The sequence below is a fragment of the Schistocerca americana genome, chromosome X, assembly GCF_021461395.2.
Source record: "Schistocerca americana isolate TAMUIC-IGC-003095 chromosome X, iqSchAmer2.1, whole genome shotgun sequence".
NCBI lineage: Eukaryota > Metazoa > Arthropoda > Insecta > Orthoptera > Acrididae > Schistocerca > Schistocerca americana.
Window position 1 is genome coordinate 181573588 of NC_060130.1, and position 26047 is coordinate 181599634.

The following is a 26047-nucleotide window of genomic DNA, read 5'->3' on the forward strand; positions in this document are numbered from 1 at the left end:
AAGCGAAGATAGAAATCTGAAGTGAAACATGATTTATTTTTTCCAATAAGAGAACAGAGATGATACATACACTGTATATACACTGAAAAGCGAAAGAAACAGGTATACCTGCCTAATATCGTGTAGTGCCCCAGCGACCATGCAGAAGTGCCGCAACACAACGTGGCATGGACTCGACTAATGTCTTAAGTAGTGCTGGAGGGAATTGACAGCATGAATCATTCAGGGCTGTCCATAAATTCACAAGAATATGAGGGGGTGGCAATCTCTCCCGAACAGCATGTTGCAAGGCATCCCAGATATACTCACTAACGTTCATGTCTGAGGAGTTTGGTGGCCAGTGGAGGTGTTTTAACTCAGTAGAACATTCCTGGAGCCACTCTGTAGCAATTATGGACATGTGGGGTGTTACATTATCCTGGTGGAATTGCCCAAGTCTGTCAGAATGCACAATGGACACAAATGAATGCAGGTTATCAGAGAGGATCCTTCGTACATGTCACCTATCAGAGTGGTATCTAGTGGTATCAGAGGTCCCATATCACTCCATATGCACATGTCCCACACCATTACAGAGCCTCCATCAGCTTGAACAGTCTCTTTGGCTCTGAAAACCCATATCAATGATGTTTCATTGAATGGTTCTCACACTGACACTTGTTGATGGCCCAGCATTGAAATCTGCAGCAATTTATGGAAGGGTTAAACTTTTGTCATGTTGAACAATTCTCTTCAGTCATCATTGGTCCTGTTCTTGCAGGATCTTTTTCCTGGTGCATTCATGTCTGAGATTTGATGTTTCACCGGATCCCTGATATTCACAGCACACTCGTGAAATGGTCATATGGGAAAATCCCCACTTCCTCACTGCCTTGGAGATGCTGTGTCCTATCGCTTGTGCACTGACTATAACACCACATTCAGACTCACTTAAATCTTGATAACCTGTCATATTAGCAGCAGTAACTGATCTAACAACTGCGCCAGATACTTGTCGTCGTATATAGGCATTGCCGACCACAGCACCGTATTCTGCCTGTTTACATATTTCTGCATTTGAATACGCATGCCTGTACCAGTTTCTTTGGCACTTCCGTGTGAATAAGAACATAAATGGAAATGTCCACTTCTCAGCAATTTACCATACAGAATTGATCAAGAACATAAGTTATGAAGATAAAACCCATTGTCGTTGTTTCCTCAACTCTGATACTATACTCTGACTTTTTGTGTCACAGATGGCAGCCCAACTCATAACTTCACTTTCACCTTTCGGTACTGGTCTAAGCAGATTGATGTTATGTGATGGTTAGTGTGTATACTCTCTGAAATTGACCTGACATGACAGTCTAGTGCGAATCACCCTTAACAAAACAAATACCTTATGGTGCATATGACTGCTGCACAACAACTAGAAATGCTGTCATGTGACAATTATGACACATGGAGAATACAGTATGAAGCGCCACTCATCAAAGACAACACGTATCTGGAGATGCATACTGCAACCTGCTGTGGCTGGTGAAGCTGAAGTGCTTTCCACTACAGAAGCTGCATACAAAACGTGGATTGCAGCAGAGAGAAATCAAAAAGCACACCTAATTTTATCCATCAATCTGACCGAGCTGAAGCAAGTAAAGAACTGCACTACATCATGTAAGGTGTGGCTTAAACTAGAAACAATGTATATGGCCAAAGGATCTGCTTGCGTAACAACACTGCTTAAACGCCTCGTGTTTCACAAAATGCAAGCTATTGATGATGTTACACAGAATCTTACTGCATTCTTCTATGCTGTGGACAACTTACAAGCAATGGGAGTTGAAATAAATGGTGATCTGTTGACAAAACTGCTGTTTCACAGTCTTCCAGATAGCTAAGCTATGACAATTTTGGATGTGCTATTGAACCCTGTGATAATCTACTAGATGTCAAGACACTAAATGTAAAAACTGCAGAAAAACACAATGCAAGGATTCAGTATGACAATGAAAGTGTGAGTGGCACAATGTTTTTCTGAACAGGGTAAACGTTTCATGAACAAGTCAAAAAGTACTGTGAATGACAGTGGCAAATTAGAACAAATATCAAAACAAAAAAAGAAGGGAAATATCTGTGTATAAATGCACTTTTGTAAAAAGAAGGACCACAAATATGATGAGTGTTTTTGCAAGGAAGAAACTAATTCTGGAAGCTGCAAACATAGTCAGCAAACCTCACTGCCGTTTCTCTGTGAATGAACTGGCATCTAAGTTTTGTGTCTCCAACATTTTTTGGTGCATGGACAATGGTTACACATCACACATGTGCAACTATCCAAAAATGGTCACACATTTGACAGAAACGTAAGAGAATTTATGCTCGCTGACAACAGAGCTATGCAAGTAAGTGAAGCTGCCATGTGCATCACAACTGCAGCCAGTGGTACCAACTTCATGATGCTAGAAAACACTATATACACGCCAATGTTCAGAAGCAATCTGGCTCATTGGCAATGGTTGTAAACAACAGCCTCACAGAGACATTTGAGAAAACTCTTGCAGTTATATGAGATGCTAATGGTAAAGTAAAAGTGGTTGCATATGGTGTTGGTAACCTGTTTTATTTACAACAATATGGTCCTAAGATGTGTGTCGTTGCCAAGACAAAAGCTGAAAAATGTGATATGCAAATGTGGCATGCTCAATGAGGCCACTTGAAGTAGTGATATATGATAAAAAATGAGTATGTGACAGGACTGCAATTCAGTAATTTTTGAGAACAGGTCTCTCTGCACGTGTCGGTGCATGAAATGAAAGTATATCAGTAAGTCATCTCAATTGTGGAGGTTATGAAGGTATATTATGAAAAACAGATAGTAGAACTTTTTCCATAATTTTCGAAGTTAATTCCTGCCAACACTTTAATCTCTTCCTTATCCACAGTCCAGTCGACTTGAATGTAGGACTTCACACATTTACAAACAATGAAACTTCAAGGTTAACATATCCTGCAGCAAAGAAAAAGCATAACCTCCGGTTCTCTATACTTGAGGTGAGTGTTATTGGTTTGAATGACATGTTCGCCTCACATGTTGTGAACGAAATGATCACTAAAGTCAATAGACAGCTCTTTTCATCTTTCATATTGTTATAACTTCAAGTTGAACTAACACATTTCAAGGAAGACGCAATACATGAAAGTCACAGATAAATACACTTTAACAGTCAAATCATAACTGAGTCCAAGTCTAGTGGCCGCTGGCTGGCTGGCCACTTAGGTGGTGCTGCTGCTGCTGCATGGCTGGCAGACAGCGCTGCATGTAGAGGACGCGCGTAACTGTGCGGCGGCACTTTGAAAGATCGGCGAGTCACAACACTTTTCCCCCCTTTGAATTTTTTGCACAGGTCTTGATGGAGATGGCCTGTAGATTGCTAATGTCCATAGGTGTTGTTTGACTGGCCATAAAGTCTCGAGGAGGAGGCTTCCCTTACGGATGGAAGTGTCCCCGATGATAACGGGTCGAGATGACAGGACATGTGGAGGTTGAATCTGCTGGGGCCCCGTGCACCAATCTGCCCATTGCGGCAAGTCCAGTTGTTAAAACAGGAGACATGGGCGATGTGTCCGCGTCTGTAGGAGAAGGAGGCGAGTAGAGTTGCTCCGACAGATGATGGTCACCTGGTTCCTGCATGGGCACGTCTCCTGGTGGCGTCAGTTCTTGTGCTGGCACTGATATGATGGTGAGAGGACTGCATTGTGAGTGATGAGAGACTCCAGTATCCCAAGCTTCAGGTAGAGCCGAAGGTGGTGTAGCGGCATCCGGAACAGGCGTTGCCGGCACAGGAGGCCAAAGCTGGTCTGAATGACGCACTGCAACACCCGTGTCCATCTGGATTTCATACAGGCATCAGCCACGGTGTCGTAAGATGTGGCCAGGACTCCATTTTGGCCGCCTGCCATATCCCAGTACCCATACAAGGTCGTCGGCGGTGAACCGGCCAAGCGAAGGCACCCGCGGCTGTGAGGTGGAAGGCCATGGAAGATGAAGTAGCGTGCGGGGCTGTCAGCCATGTAAGAGCTCAGCCGGGCTGTGGTCGCCCATGAGGGTGAAACGGTAAGAAGCCAGAAATTGGAGAAGTGCATCACCAGCAGCAGAAGAAGTCAGGAGTTTCCTCATCTGTGCCTTAAATGTGCAGACCAGTCGTTCAGACTCACCATTTGACTGTGGATGGAACGGAGGGACCGTGACATTCATGACGCCGTGACGGGCACAAAAATCTGCAAAATCAGAAGAGGCAAATTGCGGACCATTATCAGTAACAAGAGTAGAGGGAAGGCCTTCCAAAGAGAAAATGCGAGCTAGAGCATTGGTGGTGGCCGCGGTGGTAGGCGACATGCAATGGACAATGAAAGGAAAGTTAGAGTAGGCGTCAATAACGAGAAGCCAATAAGTACCTAGAAAAGGTCCCACGAAGTCAGCATGAATATGCTCCCAGGGCTTCTCAGGTGAAGGCCACGGTGACAAAGATGACTTCGGGGCGGCGGCCTGTGACGCACAAGGGCCGCAGGCAGCGACCATGTGTGCGATTTCAGAGTCAATACCGGGCCAGTGCACATGACAGCACACCAGAGATTTTGTTCGAGAGACACCCCAGTGCCCTTGGTGAAGGAGGCACAAGACCGAAGCACGCAAAGACGCAGGTACCACAACTCGCGGCGAAGCATTTTCAGTGGAAAGGAGGATAACACCATCCCTAGCCGTGAGGCAGTAACGCAAAGTGTAGTAGTTCCACAACGGATAAGAAGTCTTAGCGGATGGATGATCTGGCCAACCCTTCTGAATGCAGTGTAAAACCCGGGAGAGGGTAGGGTCAGAATCCGTAGCAGCCGCCAGCCGGTCCCTGGTGATGGGGAACCCATCCACAACCCACTGCTTGGCAACATCCAGGTGGAAACACAAAAGTTCGTCCCTATCTAATGCCAGATCAGGACCCATGGGAAGGCGAGACAGTGCATTAGCATTTGCATGTTGAGCTGTCGGCTGGAAATGAATCTCATAATTGAAATGAGACAAAGAGCCCAACACTGTAGATGGTGTGCAGCCTTGTCAGGAAGTGACATTGATGGATGAAACAAGGAAACAAGTGGTTTGTGATCCGTAACAAGATGAAATTTGGATCCATAGAGAAAAACACCAAACTTATGAAGAGCATAAATAATGGCCAAAGCTTCTTTTTCAATTTGAGAATACTTTTGTTGGGCATCCATGAGCGTTTTGGAGGCATAAGCAATGGGTTGTTCAGAACCGTCAGAAAAATGGTGCGCAAGGACTGCACCGACCCCATATTGAGAGGCATCCATGGCAAGAACAAGATGTTGGCCAGGTCGATAAGTAGCGAGGCATGGGGCCTGCTTCAGCATAGTCTTCAATTTCTGGAAAGCTGCATCGCATGACGCAGACCAGTGAAAAGGCACATTTCTATGCAACAGGCAATGCAACGGCTGAGCCACCAAAGCAGCAGATGGTAAAAACTTGTGATAGTATGCTATTTTCCCAAAGAAGGCCTGCAGTTCCTTAACAGATGTAGGGCGAGGAAGGGCATCGATCGCAGCGACAGTTTGCTGAATAGGACGAATACCATCCCGAGAGAGTTGAAACCCCAAGTACGTGATAGATGCCTGAAAAAAGTTTGATTTCTGAAGATTACACTTAAGACCGGCAGTCTGTAAGACATGAAAAAGTGTGCGGAGATTTTGATGATGTTCGTCAGTGGTGGAGCCAGTGACAACAATGTCGTCCTGGTAATTTATACACCCAGGGACAGTGAGAAATAATTGTTCCAAGAATTGCTGAAAGAGAGCAGGGGTGCTGGCAACCCAGAATGGCAATCGTTGGTACTGATAGAGGACGAAAGGCGTGTTAAGGACCAGAAACTGCCGGGAAGCAGCGTTGAGGGGAAGTTGATGATAAGCTTCTGACAGGTCAAGTCTAGAAAAATACTGGCCTCCAGCAAGTTTAGTGAACAATTCTTCAGGTTGAGGCATAGAGTAAGTGTCGATAAGGCACTGAGCATTTACAGTGGCTTTGAAATCGCCACAGAGACGAATATCACCATTTGGCTTAGCAACGACGACGACAGGAGAGGACCACTCACTGGAAGTGACAGGAAGCAAGACCCCTGAAGCAGTGAGGCAATCTAGCTCCTGTTTGAACTGATCATGAAGGGCCACAGGAATGGGCCGAATCTGAAAAAACTTAGGCCGAGCAGTGGGTTTGAGTGTGACATGAGCTTCAAAGTCTTTTGCACGACTTAACCCAGGAGAAAAAAGGGACGAAAATGTCGTCGACAAGGAATCCAATTGAGCATAAGGAATAGCATCAGAGACGATACTGACAGAGTCCTCTATGGAGAACCCAAAATCGCGAAAGGCATCGAAACCAAAGAGATTCTCCGCGTTGCTATGGTCGACCACAAATATGGGAACAGTGCGAATGACAGATTTGTAAGATACCTAAGCATCAAATTGTCCCAAGAGAGAAATCTTCTGTTTATTGTAGGTCCATAATTGCCTAGTGACAGGTGACAGTATTGGAGAACCCAACTGAAGATACGTCTGAGAATTGATGATAGTGGCAGCAGAATCAGTATCCACCTGCATGCAATGATCCTGAGCAAGTATTTGGACAGTGAGGGATAACTTCCCTGAAAGGGAAGAAGTACAATTGACAGACAACACAGAATCAGAATCAGCGTCATGTTCATGAACATCATGTATGCGGTTGGATTTGCAAACGGATAACACATGACCCTCTTTTTTTTGCATTTGTGACACACGGCCCAATGTTGTGGACAGTCTTCTCGTGAATGTTTCATAAAACACCATGGACATGAAGGAAGTTGCCGTGCTTTTTGCTGCAGTCTATTAGAAGTTTGTTTACGGTTAGGCCAAGGCTGCGCTTGGGAGTGTACTGCAGCCACGTCGGCCGGCGGTGACACGCCACACGCTTTGTCAACATCACACAGAGGTTGTATTTCCCCAACGTCACGCCATGGCTCTATTTGCGCTCCAGTGCCACGAGAAATTTCAAAAGACTGAGCGATGTATAGGACTTCATCTAGAGACGGATTTGCCAACTGAAGGGCACGTTGCCTAACTTCTTTGTTGGGCACCGATCGGATAATAGCATCCCGTACCATGGAATCAGCGTAGGATTCTTTGTGAACTTCAGTAACAAATTGACACTTTCTACTGAGGCCGTGAAGTTCAGCAGCCCAAGCGCGATTGGATTGATTCGGTTGTTTTTGACAACGATAAAAGGCAACACGAGAGGCTACCACATGCGTTTGCTTTTGAAAATAGACGGACAGAAGTGAGCACATTTCAGCAAAGGACAAAGATGCAGGATCTCTCAAAGGAGCCAATTGCAACAACAACCAATACATTTGAGGTGAAATCAATGAAAGGAACAGAGACTTACATGTTTTTTTGTCCGTGACATGAAATGCCGAGAAGTGCAGTCAAAGACGTTTTTCGTAATCAGACCAGTCTTCCGCCGTTTCGTCTTAAGGAGGAAAAGCAGGTAGAGACAACGACGAGGGATTTGATGCCGCGACAAAATCACGAATCGCATTTGTGAGAAGCATTTGCTGTTCTATGAGACCTTGCAATAGTTGCTCTAAAGTAGCCATGGAAACATGTGGGTCAACGATGGAAAAGAAAAATCACTACCTCGTCACCAATTGTTATAACTTAAAGTTGAACAAATATATTTCAAGGAAGATGCAATACATGAACATCACAGATCAAGTAAACAGAGTAAGATGTGTGTACACTTTAACAGTCAAATCATAACTGAGTCCAAGTCTAGCGGCCGCTGGCTGGCTGGTCGCTTAGGTGGCGCTGCTGCTGCATGGCTGGCAGACAGTGCCACATGTAGAGGACACTCGTAACTGCACGGCGGCGCTTTGAAAGATCGGCGAGTCACAACAGATATTGCATGCAACGTCAAAATGATATCATAAATGCATGAAGTCTTGTGAACTGTAGGTTATCAACACACTACTACTAACAATTGACTTGAGAACATATGCAGAGCAACATTTAAAGACACCAAAGATATTAAATAGTGATAAAATTTTCTTAATCATCGTTATTCTTGCCAGTTTTTAATTTTTTTCGCATGTCCTTCAAAACATATCAGTCTGTTTTGTTTAAATTAGCATGTACTATCATACTTGTATTATCATTTGCTTGAAATTCTCGCCTTGTCTTTAATGGTTTCGTTGTTTTATTTTGGATTTTCTCATCATTTGCCTTCTTTATTTATGTAACATCTTGTGCTGTTTGGCTAATCAGTTTTGTTACATAACTGTTCCTTCATCTGCATCGGTACAACCACAATTTTCTAACATGCTGAACTTATTGCTAAATTTATCTTTCTTCTAGCTCTGTATTCATTTATTTTCTCTGTATCTTTTGAATCAGCAGTCACTTGTATCGGAGTTCACTGAGATTTATCAGTTGCTATAAGTCTTTGCAGAAGGCTTCAACTTCCTTATCAGAATATGGATATGTTAGTGCATAGATGAGGATGATTTTAATGAAATATCTTTTAATTATTTTTACAGTGATGCATAACAACCTAAACAAAGACTATGCTATTTACTGCTAAAAAAAATACAATAGGAACATGATAAATTATGGAGACTCGAATTTCAGTATTATTAAATATGGAGTTACTATGAAATCTATAACTAGTAATAAAATAAATTAAGAATGCTTTTTAAGATGCCATATTGGGTGATCTTTCTTGAGAGTCCATCACCAGGAGCATTTGATCTAATGTATCAACAGATAATTGGAATTGTCTCTATGATGCACAGACAGAGGAAAAAAACTTCTCAGCATATGTTTCATGCAGGAGTCAGTATCAACTGATGATGTCAACTTGTTTCTCTATAGAAAAAGAGTTTTTAAAGTAGAATGTTATGTGACCATTCAATAGCCTAGTGCAATATTTGGTTTAACAATATAATAAGACATAATCATGGGACTTTTTGAGCCAAAAAATAATGGCCAATGCTTGTTTTTCAGCTTGGCTGTAGCTGAGCCGAGCAGAATTAAGAGTCTTAGACACAGTCGTAATTGGCCGCTTCACTCCATCAATAATGTGTGAGAGAACATCTCCTACACCATAATCAGAGACACCGGCAGTGAGCGCAAGTGGCCAGGAGGGTTCATAGGTCATCAAGCACGTAGGTTGTAGGGGCACCTGTTTTAATACATGGAACATCCTGTCACACTGAGCAGACCAGTGCAATGAGACATTCTTGCAGAGGAGTCAGTGAAGAGGCTCTGAAACTGCAGCTGTTGGGGAATGAAACAGCAGTAATAGTTTAGTTAACATGAGACAGATTTGAGATGTGTTTTGTTGCGAGTCACAGGGAGCTTCTGGATGACCTCAACAAACTGTGGGATTGGGCTGATGCCAGAAGCACTAAGGACATGGCCTAAATATTCCACTTGTTGCATAAACAGTTCACACTTGCCATTGTTACAACAGAGGCCCACGCGATCAACACTGCCAACAAATCGTCCAGATTGTGGGTGAGGTCCTCGGCAGAGGCATCAGTGACCAGGATATTGTCCAATTAGTTTGCAGTGTTGGGAACATTCTGCAACAGTCATTCAGGACACCACTGGAAAATTGCCAGTGGACTGGTGATATCAAAAGGGAGCCAACTGTGTTGAAAAAGGCCAAATGGGGTACTGATAACCAAAATGTCCCTGAATGCTATGCCCAAAGGGAGTTGGAGGTATATGTCATGAAGATCAATTTTGCAAAACCTCTCTGTCACCCAGTTTAGGCAAAATCTCCTCAACTTTGGGGGCAGTTCAAGGATTGGAGCTCACCTTCAGATTATTGTATTTTATTTTTGTTGATTGTATGACTTTATGAAGGATTTTTAAACCTGTGAAATGTCCAGCGTTACTTGTTCCACTGATATCTTTTTCTTTATGATGTGTAGTGGATATACCTTCTGGTATGTCAAAAGCTGTCTGGAGAGTGTTTGCTGCAGAAGCTTTAAACTGATGGAAACGTTCTTCAGGCAGTGATCCTATGGTTTAATTTTTTCCTTAAAAATGAAATATATACATAAGTCCTACATCTAGCATTAGCATTCATCAGGACAGTCAGAAAGTATTGTTTGACATGAAAGTTCCAAAAAGCTGAAACTATGCTCAGTAACCCTAGAATAGGTTTTTCAGATTCTTTAACTGAGAAAAAGAAGACTTTGTGCTACTTATCTATAGTGCAGGTAAATAACACAAAGTAAAAAAACTTAATTAGCAATTTTGACAGCAGGTCTGAAAATCAATAACAATTACCACTTAATGAATGTTGCTTTAGAGATGTTCTGACCTACAGATTTCTTTTTGAGGGGGAACATAAATCCTTTGCTGTATGAAACACATATTGACACTCCAGAAGAAATATTTGCTTGTTTTACTAAATGTGCAGCCATTATTTGTGAAACACCTGGTTGTTTTGACCATGTTAGACAATCATTAGCATACAAATGCCACTTGTGCCTTAATGTGGATGGATGACATTTTCAGCAGCATCTCCAAAGAATATTCATCACAAAGCAGTCTGAACAATGTCTTTGAACATCACTAGTACCAACTCATTCATGGACCAATAAAAAGTGTTTCTTCTTATCTCCTATGAACATTCTAAATTTTGGGTACAGTAGAGTGTCTATTATCCGAAGTAATTGGGGGACTTGGGTGTTCGGAAAACTGGTTTGTTCAGATAATCGAACTGTACATGTTTATTTGCCAAAAAGAAGTACTGTACAGTAAATTTATTGATAAAAACAGGCATTTCTTTTAGTATTACAAAGTAACATACAAAGGCAACTTCAGTAGGAATATATAGTATGTGGCACAGTTTATTAAACAAAAATATATACATATTACATACGCATTTTGCATGAACAATACACACAGTATACAAAATTAATGTTTAAAAAAATCCTTTATTTTGGTCTGTCTAAGCAAGCCTACATGCTTACGAGCAGCTAAGTCATGTACTTTTTTCATTACCTTTTAATAATCTCGTACTTGTCCCTCACAGAAAGGACAACACGTTTACGTTTAAGCATTTAAGTATTCTGTATCGTCAAGTTCACTTCTTCACACAGCAGCACAAAAGTGGTCGAAACAGAGAACAGAAGGTGACTGTTTGCACCATGAGAAGCATCTCAACTCGAAGCTGGCGCAGCTGTTGCTGTGAACAGCTTTGATACTGCCGCTACTTCTATTGCCAGTGCCAAGCCGACAGAAGTGTGCTGATTGTTGAAACACTGCGACTGGCGGCTTGGCCAGTCAGCAGCGTGAAGGCCCCATTAGAAGCAATGTTCTGCCAGCTGTGGCCCAGTGTGGCGACTACTGTGGGTAACTTGGTTTGGGAGTGAAGGGGATGATGGACGGTAGGGTGGGAGAGTAACAGGTGCGAGCGAGTACACAGTTCGGTTAAGCGGTCGTTCAGTTGACCGATGTTCAGATAATCGACGCTCTACTGTATTTGGTTTCCTTATGACTTGTAAAATCAGCACATGAAAAAGAAAATAGTTCAAATTAACAATGATGAGTTCTTGAACTTAGAGCAGTTGAGGCCAAGAACTGGATGAACAACTAAACAAATACCTTAACCAGAAGAATACAGATTTTTTGAAGTGTTTTTGGGAAACCAAAAAAAGTCATCAAAATGAACATTCCAGCTTGGGAAACAGTTTCTGTAACATTAGTGTGCAATATCAGTTTTGACTTAAGGCAACGAGCTGAACTTTTAGTGCCAAAACCATGAAGAAGTGCATGTGAAGAATGTGTAGGAGAGACAGGAAACCAAACTAATGGTTCAGAGAACAGATTACAATGGAGTACACAGTTACTGTTTTTAATAAAATGAAATGGGAGCTGAGCACATGCAGCTGGGAAATGGATGGCAGGTTGACCAGGAAATCCTTTGTTGAGTTCTAAGATATAAGAAGTACACTCCACTATTAAAAGTTCTATACATAATCAGAAACTGGTAAGTTACTGCATATTTAAGAAGAGTTTGTGTCAAAATTTCATTCAGAATGTGCAGGAGATAAACATTAAACTTGCATTATGCTATATAAATTCAATAAACCCATATAAAGCAGCAACACAGTTTTCTGTATGTGTATCACGTATGAAAATGGGAATGAGAATTTTGTAGCTAGAATAGATTGAAAAATTTTGGTAAAAAGGTAATACACTAACTGCTCATAAAACTGCAACACCAGGAGGTATAGCAAAAAAAGGATTGTTATTTTTTGTATGTATACAGCACATTACAAAGAATGCATGTTTAAATTTCTAGGTACTTGGGGGTATAGAGGGTGCAAAATTTAGTACACTGAGCTGCTGCCTCTGGCAGCAACAACAGTTCTGATCCAGCTGGGCATCAAATCCAACTCCTCTTGGATTAAAGATATGGGTACATCTCTCGATGCTGCTTAAACTCTACACGTTCATCGATCATAGTGGGTAACCAGATATTTACACTAGACGATATTCCCTAAAAGCATGCAGACAGGGTACTGAGGTATTCCAGGACAGAACTGACAAAAGTGGTCTGCATTATTTTGTCAAAGATAGGGCATGACCACTGGCCTTACTTATCAGATATGTAACAGCTGCTGTCCAAATTACCAATTATGTGAACCAGAGATGATCACATTATGTGCCTGCTGACACCCCACCCCACCACACAAGGTGCTGGGACTGTATGACAATGACAACAGGAATCTGGCAATGTTTCTTCTCCTCCAAGTCTCTACACATGGATAAATCTGTTGTGATACAGTGCACATAACTGGGACTTATCTGACTGAAAAGATGATGTGAGGTCACCCCTGTGTATAGCATTGTCATTGGGCACAGCACTGTGGGCTCATCTCACTCTCTGAGTTGCCATGATAACAGTCTGTGGTGCTCACGACTTTATCACACTGTCCACTTGGATACCTGTGTCACTGCAAGCATGTTGATTTCCTGACTTAAGGTACATGACATTGCTGTACAATCCTGTATGTCTGAGTAAATAGTAGATCCATCCTCTCGGGTGCTAATCACATGAGGCTGCACAATGTTAAGTCTAGGTCTCCTGAACTCATTGGGTCAATATCCACATTACAGTCTTAGGATCCCAACCAATGCCAACAGAATTATTGTGGAACGATAAACTGCAGAGATGGTGTTTTCTCATACAATTGAATGAAATTTCTAAAAGAGAAACCCACTGCTCAATCCATAATATGTACAGTTACTTCTGATTACTTTAGTGGATGTGGTGAAGTGATAATCATTTTCATACCCTAGCATATAGTACGCTTAATGCCAGTATGACATTTTGTTTGTGCCATTTTCATGGTGTTGCAATTTAATGCCCAGCAGTGTATGTACAGTATGTTGATGGTAGTTAGTATAATATTTGACATTTGCACAGAGGGTATGTTCATAGTAATAGCTGTGCCTTTCCTATGCTGATTGGTATTTTTTAGCTTTTCTCATGTGAATACAAGAAATATCAGGGAAGAAAAGGTGAATGCTATTTTCAAGATACAATCTATATTTAGAGCTCCATAAACAAAAGAATGAGATACTCATTGAGCAATGTATTTTACTGCTGCAGTATCATATTTGGAACTAATGTTTTACTTACTTTTATGCCTAATCAAATGCAGTTTAATAAATTCACAAATGGTTTCCAGGCGCTCAAATAATGAAATTGAGACCACTCCTGTTCAGAACAACAGACAATCTTCCCGTAAACGTAATCGCAATCGCTCGAAGGGTAATGCACGTGGGCGAACGAGGACGACTGCGAGCACCAGTACAGTTGCGACCACCACAACCACCACGACCACTACTACTGCAACTCCACTCATTACTCCCTCATACACGACACCAGAACCACCCACAACACCAGATCCTGGAAGTGGTAAGCTATATTTATTAATTACAAGTTGCCCAATTTGATAACTTTATGCCTTTTTGTACATTTTTGAGAGAAGGCATTGTGGTGTCTGTCTGGCTGGCTGGTGGAGAAAATACTGAAAATCAGTAACTGAATCAACAGCTGGTTTGAAGACCACAGTTTGTTATTCATGGTCTTACTGTCAGCGATTTTCTTCAAACAGTGGATCAATATATTCAGTCAGTTTGGGGCAGGGGGGGGGGGGGGGGGGAGTTTTGCATAGAATGTGAAACACAAAGTATCTTGCCATTTCCCACATTTATAAGAAAATAAATGTAAATGTGAGGTAAGGAAATAATAATATATTGGATACCAGAAAAAATATAGTTGGATACAGAATGAAAGGGGCAAAGTCATAGTTTGAAAAAAATTTTGTCATTTCATGAACATCATTATCATTTCTGCAGTGGTTTTGGCTTATAGGTATGTTCTGGAGCATCAGCACAACGATTTTCTTGGTTCAGATTGCTATGCTCTTCAGGTTGTTGTTGACTGAAATTATACATTCAGTTATTTCTGTGCTTTTTCTTATACCTCTGATACTCTAGACATCTAGTTCCTTTCATATCTTCACCATGTACACTTAAACAGTGAATAACCCACTAAATATTTCAAGCTCTTCATTTCCATTGGCCCTGTGTGTTTTGATTAAACAGGTTTCCACATCCCTACAGCAGTAATGGTTTTTAAATAATTTCAGAAACTTTCCCTTCTCTGTTCCATTATTCATAAGAAGCTTATAAATTTGTTAAGTTTGTTATTGATAACCTGTGACTTTTTTGTGCATTATTCAAATACATAAATATGTAAATGCAATAATTTTATTGTTAAAAACAATTTTTCCTCAAATTTTAGGCCATTGTGTTCTTATGGTAAATTGAAAACTTCCAGACAATACTATTGAACGATTATTGTCGCATATTGTAAAAGATAATCTCAGTTCAACTTGCCACTTTACAGTGCTGTCTTGTCATGTGTGTGTGTGTGTGTGTGTGTGTGTGTGTGTGTGTGCTTGTGTGTGTGTGTGTGTGTGTGTGTGTGTGTGTGTGTGTGTTTTTTTATAGGCATGTTCTCAACAGAGCGCACACTCGGATGACTCGTTGGTTTATGTCGGTAGCAAAATTACAAGTTATTCATTATAATGCTCTTAATATTATTCCTCATCTCTCTAATATTTTTCCCAAATCTCTGCTGTGCTGAAAGCTATTGTGTAGTAGATAAGACAGACAAATGTGTTGAAATTTTCTGGCAGATTAAAACTGTACTGAGCCTGGTGGCACAGTAGTTAGCACACTGGGCTTGCATTCAGGAGGATGATGGTTCAAACCCACATCCGGCCATCCATATTTAGGTTTCCAGTAATTTTCCTAAATCACTTCAGGCAAATGACAGGATGATTCCTTTGAAAGGGTACGGCTGATTTCCTTCACATCCTTCCCTAATCTGAGCTTGCGCTCTGTCTCTAATGACATCATTGACGACAGGACATTAAACACTAATTTCCTCCTCCATTAAAACTGTATGTCAGACTGGTGTTGGATTCCAGAACCTGACCTGTCACAAGTGATACTCTTATTGATGGAGCTATCTGGGCACAACTTGAGACCTGCCCTCACAGTTTTACTTCTACCAGTACTTCTGTCTTGCCTTCCAAACTTCACAGAAGTTTTCCTGCATATTTTGAGGGACTAGCACTCCTGAAAGAAAGAATATTGCAGAGAAATGGCTTAATCATAGCCTAGGGGATTGTTTCCAGAATGAAAATTTTCCGCTGCAGCAGAAAGTAGAAGTCAAGTTGTGATGGCTGTTTGAGTGTTGTACCAAGACATCTCAGTTGTTAAGAACACTGCCCATGAAAAGTGAGATTCTGGGTTCAAGGCCCAGTCCGGCACACAGTTGAAATCTGCCAGGAAGTTTCAAAACAGTGCACACACCAATGCAGAGTGAAAGATTCATTCTGGAAACACATATGTAGCCAGTATTTTTCAGTTAACTTAGTTACAGTGGGCCATATAGGTGAAAGGCTATATTTTCTGTTTTCAGTGTTTTTCTACTTTAACCATCATTGATTACTTCAAAAAGTTGTCATCTGGTGTTAATTTCAACACAGTTTCGCATAGAACTTACTCTTCTCTGTTCATCAATAATTTGTTATTTTATTTTAGATTTTTAAAAATAATGTAATTCGTCCAGTTTCAGAAAGAGGTCACTTTGCAGATTATGTCACTGACTCACTGACAAAGCCCATCTGTATTGCCACAGTATTTAATTTAAAAAGTAGGATCCAATCTGACATACAGATGTGCACGTTTGACAAAAACTAATTGTCAAAAATAAAAATGTTGATGAATTCTTTTTCAGTGACATTATTTTTTTGTGATTAATTTATCTGAATCATAACTGTGTAAGCCTTATCTTGGTGCCCTTGTGTTTTAATTTCTGTTTTACATCACCCCGATAAGTCATGCAAGTGTGTTGCTAATGTGATTGTTCCTGTACCAATTGGAAGATCTCCCCTTAGATTGTAAACACACATATACAGTTACCATGAGCACTACCCATGGATAGAATGCCACACTTGAATAAACTGCAGCATTTCAGTTGGAAGTAAAGCACCCATAGGAATGCATTAGAGATGTATGTGGAGCAGTACAGTGAACATCCATCATGCCATGAAGGACAATTGCAACCAATGATCAGGTCTGTATCATCATGCTACAGGTGGAAAGCTTGTCAAAAAAGGATGCTGCTTGATGTGTACACCAGAGTCAAAATGATCTGGTGCAGACATGACGTCGGTTCCAATTGACAGTTAGTGGTGAGGGATTACATCACACAGGATGTCAACATTTGACAGGTGCACAGGATGGTAGATATCTATGACTTCTGGGTCAAAGGAACCTTGGGCTGTGTGCTACAGAACAAAATTCAGTGTAAAAAGAGCCTGCAGGATGTCATGTACTGCATCAAACTGGTAGGAGACTATTACATGATGTGAATGTCCATTCCTGATGAACATGATGAGCACTGTGTCATATACCACAACACCACAGACTGTTACAGATTAGCAAGAAATCATGCAGAATGGACACCTTAGGGTTGGCATTGGGTATTGTTTATGAACAAAACTACGATCTGTTTGTACCCTGGAAATCACAGAAAATGTGTTTGGAGACAACCTGGTAATATTGAACACCTCCAGCAGTGTCCCAAATATGGAACAACATGGTGGTGGAGTGACGTTCTGGGATGTCATTACATGGGGACACTGTACACCTCTTGTGATTGTTGAGGACAAACTCACTGCTCTGCAGTACAGGTACACAATTGTGCAATCAATAGTGGGACCACATCGCCAATGTTTGGTGGCTGTATCATCTTCACAGATCATAACTTACATGCTCATCATACTATTCTTGTGAACACATCCTTCAGCTTGCTAGGATCACCAGAATGGAGTGGCCTGTGTGTTCCCCAGACACAAGCCCAATGGAACGCATCTGTAATCAATGGAAATGAGCTGTGTTTGGACACCAGCATGATCGCATACTCTGCATCACTTACACAGGATTGCCATTGAAGTGTGGATAAATTTGGACCAGGGCTGGCATGATGATCTCATTGATGGTATGCCATGATGGATTTGAGCCAGCATTCAAGCAAGGGGATGTTCCACCACATATTGATGTTGTTAAGGATTGCTGCTAAAATCCCCCATGAGAAATAGACGAGTTTGTTGTTACGAAAAAGTTTTTTTTTTTCTTTTCTTTAATTTTTTTTAATCTGGTGATCTGGATTATTGCAAATGAGTATACACACATGCAATAGAACCAATTTTCATTTTCTGTGCCATGAATTTCGAGGTAAGTGAGTAATGCAAAACTTTAATTAATGTCTGCAGATATAACAGTCTTAACTTCCTACTTCCAAGTTTTGAATTTCTTTTGATCTCAGTTTAGCATTTAACATTGTTTGGAAAAGATGGTGTCTGTAAGTATACTTCTCTGTTTTGTGGAAACATCTGAGGTAACCTTTTGTTCAACTATTTCTACATGTTGATGTGTGTACAGGTTTCCCGTTTTCATAATTCCAGACTGAGTGAACATCAATCTGGAATATGAAGTTACTACAGAATGTAATATTTTTGAATATAATATTTTAGTTTTGTAAACTAATGGAGGAAAAGTACTGGTGAGAAATATGAGAAACTTAAGGACTGAAATAAATCTTGCTCTCTGCTTTGAAATTTCCTGAAATATTGTAAAAGTGTTAGTCGGTATGGAACTTTTAAAATAGTGCAGATACAGACTGAAAGATTAAAACGTAGGTATTATGGAGGATGAGAAGATCAGAAATAATTAGACAAGAGCAATTAGTAGAGAAGATAGGATGGGCGAGTGACCTGGTTCCTCTGAGATTTTTAACTAGAATATGAATTATGATAAACATTTCCTATTATCTTCACATAAAATTTGTAATTTGCATTGCAAAATATACGGGCATGAATGCCTAAGAACTGAAGTTCATAGGTTATTGAAAGATACCACATATTGAGAGAGAAAGATTGCCTTTGTTTCTTATTGTAAACATATGTTTCAGATTTCAAGTGTAAAGATGAGGGCTTTTTCCCACATCCCCGAGACTGTAAGAAGTACTTTTGGTGCCTTGACAGTGGTCCCTCAAACCTCGGTATTGTCGCTCATCAGTTCACCTGCCCATCAGGTATTTATAACAATGTATGCTATACATGAGTACATACCTTTCTGTAGATTTTTGTGTATAGCATATATTAATGTACACTATCTTTTTTCAGGATTGTTTTTTAACAAAGCTGCTGATTCTTGTGATTATGCGAGGAATGTAGTTTGCAACAAGAAGAGTAAAAGCCAAGGTGGGAGCTCATCCACTTTACCACCAATAAAAGCTGCTACCAGCAGCACTACACGTTTCAGCACTTCACCGAGTACTAAACTGACAACAAAATTAACTACTACTACAACTACAGAACCCCCACCTGTGCTGGATGATGATGATGATGAAGAAGAAGAACTGGAAGAAGATGACGAATACCGAGATTATGACAGTGATTCAGAAGAAGACCCTCAGGCACTGAAGGAGCTGATTAATCTTATTAAGAAACTTGGTCAGTCTTATCAAGAAACTTAGTTAGTCAGAATGGAAAAATATTCTATTCCTTCCATTTCTGTGACAACAAATGATACAGTAATTCTTATTACAATCAAAAGTTCTGACTGACACACAAACCATTCCCAAAAGAACAGATCATCACAGAGTACATTTTCTTTCTCATAAGCAGTACTAAATAATAGTCTAATGCTGGATCTTGGAGAATTATCAGTAAAACTGAAACCGTATTTCCAGGACCGGCCAAAAGTAAACTCATTTGCTCACTTTCTTGATTTTCTGCAGAAGCTGAATAATCCTGAATTACCATTAAAATAATGTCCTTGCATTCAGACAAAAACAATACTCATAACACTAAGACAGATATCACAAAAAAATCTCAGAAAGTAGATATTCTACCATTAATAACAGAGTGTATTTTATGAGATACAGTGTATTTCTAAGGGTTGTTATCAATGGGAAACTATTGGATTTATTAAGTAAATAAGACAAAAAAACACGCTTTTCATAAATCTGTAATACAGAATGGTAATTTCCTTAAGTATATGGTCATTTGCATTGTTAGCTGTCCCAAGTGAAAGACATGCTTCAGTGTACTCCACAGTTTTATCTGCCTGGAGTGAAATAAACTGACCCTATAATGTTCAACTTATTTCTCCTTTGTGTGTGAGCAGGAGATAAATTCACTTCAAAGTTCTTGACTGTCATATTTTCTTGTCATTTACTCATTATCTTTCTCTGATTAATCATAACTTGTGTGTTTCAGAGTAAATTGTCTATTTTAAAATAGGGTCAGCAATGGTGTGCAAAACTGCATGCGTGCACAATGTGCTACATGCGTGTAGTCTGAGGCTGAGCCTGTCTCGGTACATTTTAGCTTTGCTCGGGCCTTCCTGAAATAGCTCAGTACAGTACAACATTTCATTTAGCAATGCAATGCGACACTATTTCTTCCAACATTTGGTGTGGTATTTTTAAGTTGGCAAAACTTCCTTCAGTTTGGCAGAAGTGCAGTAGCACTTCTGTTTATCCTTTTTTATTTGTTCATGGTATAAATGAAATGCACAGGTCCAGTAGCTGATTGCACAGGAAGAGGCAGTCTAGCAGTCTGTCATCACAAGCATTTAAAAATTAACAGGAGTCACAGACGACAAGGATGAGAATACTCAGCATCTATAATGTAGTTGTATAATCGATGGCCACCACAAATTTTGTATGGAACAGTGTTATAACACCATGCAGAAAGAAATGAAAGAATTAGTTATAATGAAAGAGAAAACTACTACAGTAGGCAAGTGATATGTACATCGAGAAGCGCCGGCCGCAGTGGTCTCGCGGTTCTAGGCGCGCAGTCCGGAACCGCGCGACAGCTACGGTCGCAGGTTCGAATTCTGCCTCGGGCATGGATGTGTGTGATGTCCTTAGGTTAGTTAGATTTAAGTAGTTCTAAGTTCTAGGGGACTGATGACCACAGAAGTTAAGTCCCATAGTGCTCAGAGCCATTTGAACCATCGAGAAGCGCTTTGTGCTAAATTTGCAGGCGTGGAACACATGATGAAGGTCATGACAGAAATAGTAAATTTTCTGAATTCTTATAAATTATGAGGGTGGTTTGAAAAGTTCTTGGAGCAGAATAGAAAAAGTACTAAAATCACTGAAACTTTTCTTTATTTTTCAATGTAGTCTCCTTGTAGATTACAGTACATGGTCCAATGATGTTCCAGTGCCTTGATCCCATCTTCAAAAATGAGTTTCCTCCAGGCCTGCAAAATAGTTGTCATATCTGGTTATCAGTTTTTCGTCTGAAGTGAATCTTCATCCACCAAGAAAAATTTTCAGTTTTCAGAAGAGATGGAAGTCCGATGGAGCTGTATCAGTTAAAATGTGATATACCCTTTCAGATGCCATCTGGCAAGCATGAGTAATTTCACGCACTTTCAATTGGCTATCCTCCATGACCATTTTGTGCAATCTTGCAATGATTTCTGGAGTAGTGACACATCTTGGCCAACCACTGTGCAGATCATCATCTAAGCTCTCCTGACCAATTTTAAATTCATTTGTCCACTTGGCAGTAGTTGAATATGAAGGAGCAGAGTGTCCCAGTGTATTATGGAAATTGGCATGAATATTGTTTCCTTTCATACCTATCTTTACAAAGTACTTAATCACTGCTTGACTCTTGATTTTTTTCCATCTTAGCAAATCACTATGCAGGAACAACAACAGAGCAACATCACCACCACAGCTGTCTTCCAAGAGCACTGACATTGCATGTGTTTACAAGCAACAGTCCAATGAATATCATGTGGACAACTCATGGGCCAGACGGTAACAGTAGAGAAACCAAATTCTTGGGATTATGGTTGCAAAGCATTTCGAAATGAAGTATTCATATAGAACATCTGAATGCAAAATTATACAACACTAGTTACCTTCTTTGCACACTAAAAACCTGTTGTAGTGAGAATACAGTAAGGAGTGCATACCATTCCTACTTTCATTCTCAAATTAGATTTGAGGGCACATATTGGGGTAACTCAAAAGCAACTACCAGTATATTCAAATTTCAAGAAAGGGCCACTGGATGCAACCCTATAGCAGATTGCAAAAAACCTGTGATATTTGTGATCATCATATCAGAAAAAACAAAAACTTACATTTGATCGAAAAACAACACTTCCTTGTGCCAAAAAGTACTTTCCAAATGGGAGTTAAATTTTATAACAAATTTCTTGAAAACATAAAAGCAAATATTGAGGTGAAAATCTTGCAAAGATATTTAAAGTCATATTTACAGCATCACTACTTTTACTCCACTGAAGAATATTTAAATGTATGAAGACAAACAATGGGAAATATTTGGGGGGAAAACAATAACATGGAAAGGATAGATTCTTACTTACCACATAGTGGAAGCATTGAGTTCCAAACAGGCACAATGAAAAAGATTGCTGAAATATTAAGCTTTTGGACAAAGTCCTTCTTCTGAAATAGAAAACACACACATTTACTCAAGCACAACTCACACACTCATGTTCACCATCTTTAGGCAATTGTAGCATGACTGTGACCACATCTGATGGGATCAGCACTCTGCAGCAAGCTAAAATTAAACAAACAAAAGATTTTAATTTCAATTAAACATCAACTTTTTCATTCAGTCTTTTAAAATCACTGCTTTCAGGAGATTTGGTTAGAATGTCAGCGAGTTGTTCTCGAGTTTGACAGTACTGAATGTTGAATCAGTCATGATTTATTTACCACTGATGAAATGATACTTCACAACAATGTGCTTGCTTCTTCTTGACATTTGAACTGAATTCATAATTGCTATTGCATTTTGATTATTCACACAGTGTTATTTTCATGTTTTTATTCAGCAGTTCTTCTATGAAAGTCTTCACAAACTTCATCTCTCAACTGTTCTGAGCTGAAGATATGTATTCTGCTTCAGTATTAGGCAGTGCAACTACACATTGTGTCTTGCAACGCCAAGTGACTGGAGCATTGCTGTACAGAAATATGTATCCCATAGTACTTTTTCTATCTTTCTGTTGCCTGTGAAATCTAAATCACAGTAAGCCACTACCATTGCTCTTTTTTTTCTGATGAGTAGTAGAATATATCACTCCCTGTCACTGAATTCAGGAATCTTAGAGTTCTCTTCATATTTTGGGTGTCTGAGTGATTTGGATCACTTATTGATCTGCTTTCATAATTCACTGCATATGCCAAATCCAATCACATTTTATGTGCTAAATACAATAAACTGACTATCACTTCATGATATGGAAAGTCTTATTTTGCTACAACAAATCTTTGCAATGTATCACACAAATTATCCATAGAACATGAAACTAACTAACTAATTAACTAGCTACACTGAATTCTTAAACTTCTCTTTGTGGTGATATTGAAGTTTTTACATCCTATAACCCTATGCTTTGAATATTCTGCCAATGGCATCTGTGTGGGATGGCCACCAGAGACCACCTGTGAAGAAGGGGGGGGGGGGGGGGACGAGAGGCATGACTTGTGTGCACACAGCGCGACATCCACCACACTGTCTACCAGAGTCCTCCTCTTTATAAGCACAGTGCAGCAGGCACTCTCACTCATACTGTGTTGATACTTATTTTGAGCAACTGCTCACACAGAAAGAAGGATCCTTTATTGTATAATTATATGATAGCGGAACAAACACTGGTAGCAGTTACTTCTGTAAAATATCTGGGAGTATGCGTGCGGAACGATTTGAAGTGGAACGATCATATAAAATTAATTGTTGGTAAGGTGGGTACTAGGTTGAGATTCATTGGGAGAGTCCTTAGAAAATGTAGTCCATCAACAAAGGAGGTGGCTTACAAAACACTCGTTCGACCTATACTTGAGTATTGCTCATCAGTGTGGGATCCGTACCAGATCGGGTTGACGGAGGAGGTAGAGAAGATCCAAAGAAGAGCGGCGCGTTTCGTCACAGGGTTATTTGGTAACCATGATAGCGTTACGGAGATGTTTAACAAACTCAAGTGGCAGACTGCAAGAGAGGCGCTCTGCATCGGGGTGTAGCTTGCTCGCCAGGTTTCGAGAGGGTGCGTTTCTGGATGAGGTATCGAATATATTGCTTCCCCCTACTTATACGTCCCGAGGAGATCACGAATGTAAAATTGGAGAGATTAGAGTGCGCACGGAGGCTTTCAGACAGTCGTTCTTCCCGCGAACCATACGCGACTGGAACAGGAAAGGGAGGTAATGACAGTGGCACGTAAAGTGCCCTCCGCCACACACCGTTGGGTGGCTTGCGGAGTATAAATGTAGATGTAGATGTAGATTGTTAGGGCAATGGCCTTGCCACAGTGAATACACCGGTTCCCGTGAGATCACCGAAGTTAAGCACTGTCGGGCGTGGCTGGCACTCGGATGGGTCACCATCCAGGCCGCCATGTGCTGTTGCCATTTTTCTGGGTGCACTCAGCCTCGTGATGCCAATTGAGCAGCTACTCGACCGAAAAGTAGTGGCTCTGGTCAAAGACAACCATCATAACGAGCGGGAGAGCGGTGTGCTGACCACACGCCCCTCCTATCCGCATCCTCAACTGAGGATGACACGGCGGTCGGATGGTCCCGATGAGCCACTTGTGGCCTGAAGACAGAGTGCTTGTATTGTTACCTAGATTGCTTCTATGTTTGTGTCTACATTTTCAACTGCTGTTCACGTGTATGTGGAAGAATAATAAACTTTGGTTCATTGTGAGAAGTGGGTGCATCAGTGTGCACTACAGTGCATGAATCAGTTTTTAGCTCAAGTATTAAATTTTGCTCAATTGTTAGAGGTATCTCACGCTGCTGGTGATCAGATTGAGGCTCGGTGTGACACTGCCATCGTGGCTCTTATTCCTGGTCATTGGGTGTCAGTCAGTTCTTGTGAAGAGGACACTATGGCAGCTGCATAAACACTGCCAAACACAGGCAGTTCAATCTGAATGATACTTTCTTTAGCAATATTTGGCATCATATCTAGATTTCTGTCATATTCAGAGTTATAGAACTCTTCTAATAATTGAGTCTTCTGTTTCTTTGTATTCTTCTCATATATCTTCACAAGTGTATCATACTTTTCCTTAAAAGTTTCACAGGTGGATATGTGTGTTTTAATATTGATCTCTTTGGTTCTCAAAATATAGTATTTTACAAGTATGTCTATTTGTTCCTATTCATTTTTTTTCATTTTTAGGTTTTGTGATACTGCTGGTAAAATATCTGCCTAGGCCCATTGCCATGAACATCACATTTATTTCCAAGTCCTGTAACAGAAAACTTGCAGTGTCTTTTAGTTTTGGCACACTGTTTCATGCTATGTCTTATACTGATGAAGCCCTATTTTGACACACAATGCACAAATCATTTTATAAGAAACACACAGTCTTTTTACACTCACAAGATTTCACTTTTTTTACTTTCCTAGATTTCCAGTGCTACTGGGCCTATAATCTGTTTGGATATCTCACTGTACAATCTAGGGAATGCCTTTTAGTGTTTCAGACACACCCAGGATTCGTTTTTTAAAGAATACATTGACGCACATAGGTACAAAGAATGACTGGCTTCATTTTTATTCAGACAACCAATTCATGTTGCCATCTTATTAGAGAAACAATGTACTGATTCCAACTGTTGCCTTACATTAACAGACACTTATTGTTTTTGTTTACTATGATCGCTTTTCAATCTAAACACACTTGACCATGAATTTCATCATCTTTTGTGTAAATGTGTGTGTGTGTGTGTGTGTGTGTGTGTGTGTGTGTGTGTGTGTGTGTGTGTGTGTGTGAGAGAGAGAGAGAGAGAGAGAGAGAGAGAGAGAGAGAGAGAGCGCATGCACACATGCATGCATGTGCCTGCATTAGACATGTTGAAGACACCATCTTAACACTTGAGATAAGTACACAGTTCAATCAGGTGTGGGTTGTAGTTTGATAAATCTTGTATAGGTTTTGAAGTCATGTGTGGCTCCTCTCAGTTACAGTTGGAGAATCATCTTTGCTCTTGGAGCCCTCTTGAGGTTCGCATTCTACAACCATCATTGTTATAAAAAATCACAATTATGGCACCTGCTTTTGAAGTATGGATGACTTGGTGACAGTTCTAATAGCTAAACTATGGGTTAATTGAATACTACAATAGCCTCAAGTATGTGAAGTTTATTTTCTCTTTTACCTATAGCAGACCAATGTATAGAGCAAAGAGATATGTAACAGGGAACATGATTAACAACTATGTCAACATCTACATCAGACTCTGCAAGCCACCTGATGGTGTGTGGTGGAGGTTACTTCTGGTACC

General features: G+C 40.5%; 1 protein-coding gene and 1 pseudogene across 1 annotated transcript in view; both read left to right on the forward strand.

Moving 5' to 3' along the window:
* LOC124554754 (serine-rich adhesin for platelets-like) overlaps nucleotides 1-26047 on the forward strand; it is a 482463-nt gene that overhangs the window by 358302 nt on the left and 98114 nt on the right. Inside the window, exons 10-12 of the mRNA XM_047128406.1 lie at nucleotides 13791-14020; nucleotides 18656-18778; nucleotides 18870-19199. Coding sequence (XP_046984362.1) covers nucleotides 13791-14020; nucleotides 18656-18778; nucleotides 18870-19199 — 683 coding nt within the window. The remainder of the gene's footprint in view (nucleotides 1-13790; nucleotides 14021-18655; nucleotides 18779-18869; nucleotides 19200-26047) is intronic.
* Nucleotides 24043-24160, forward strand: LOC124557077 (annotated as a pseudogene).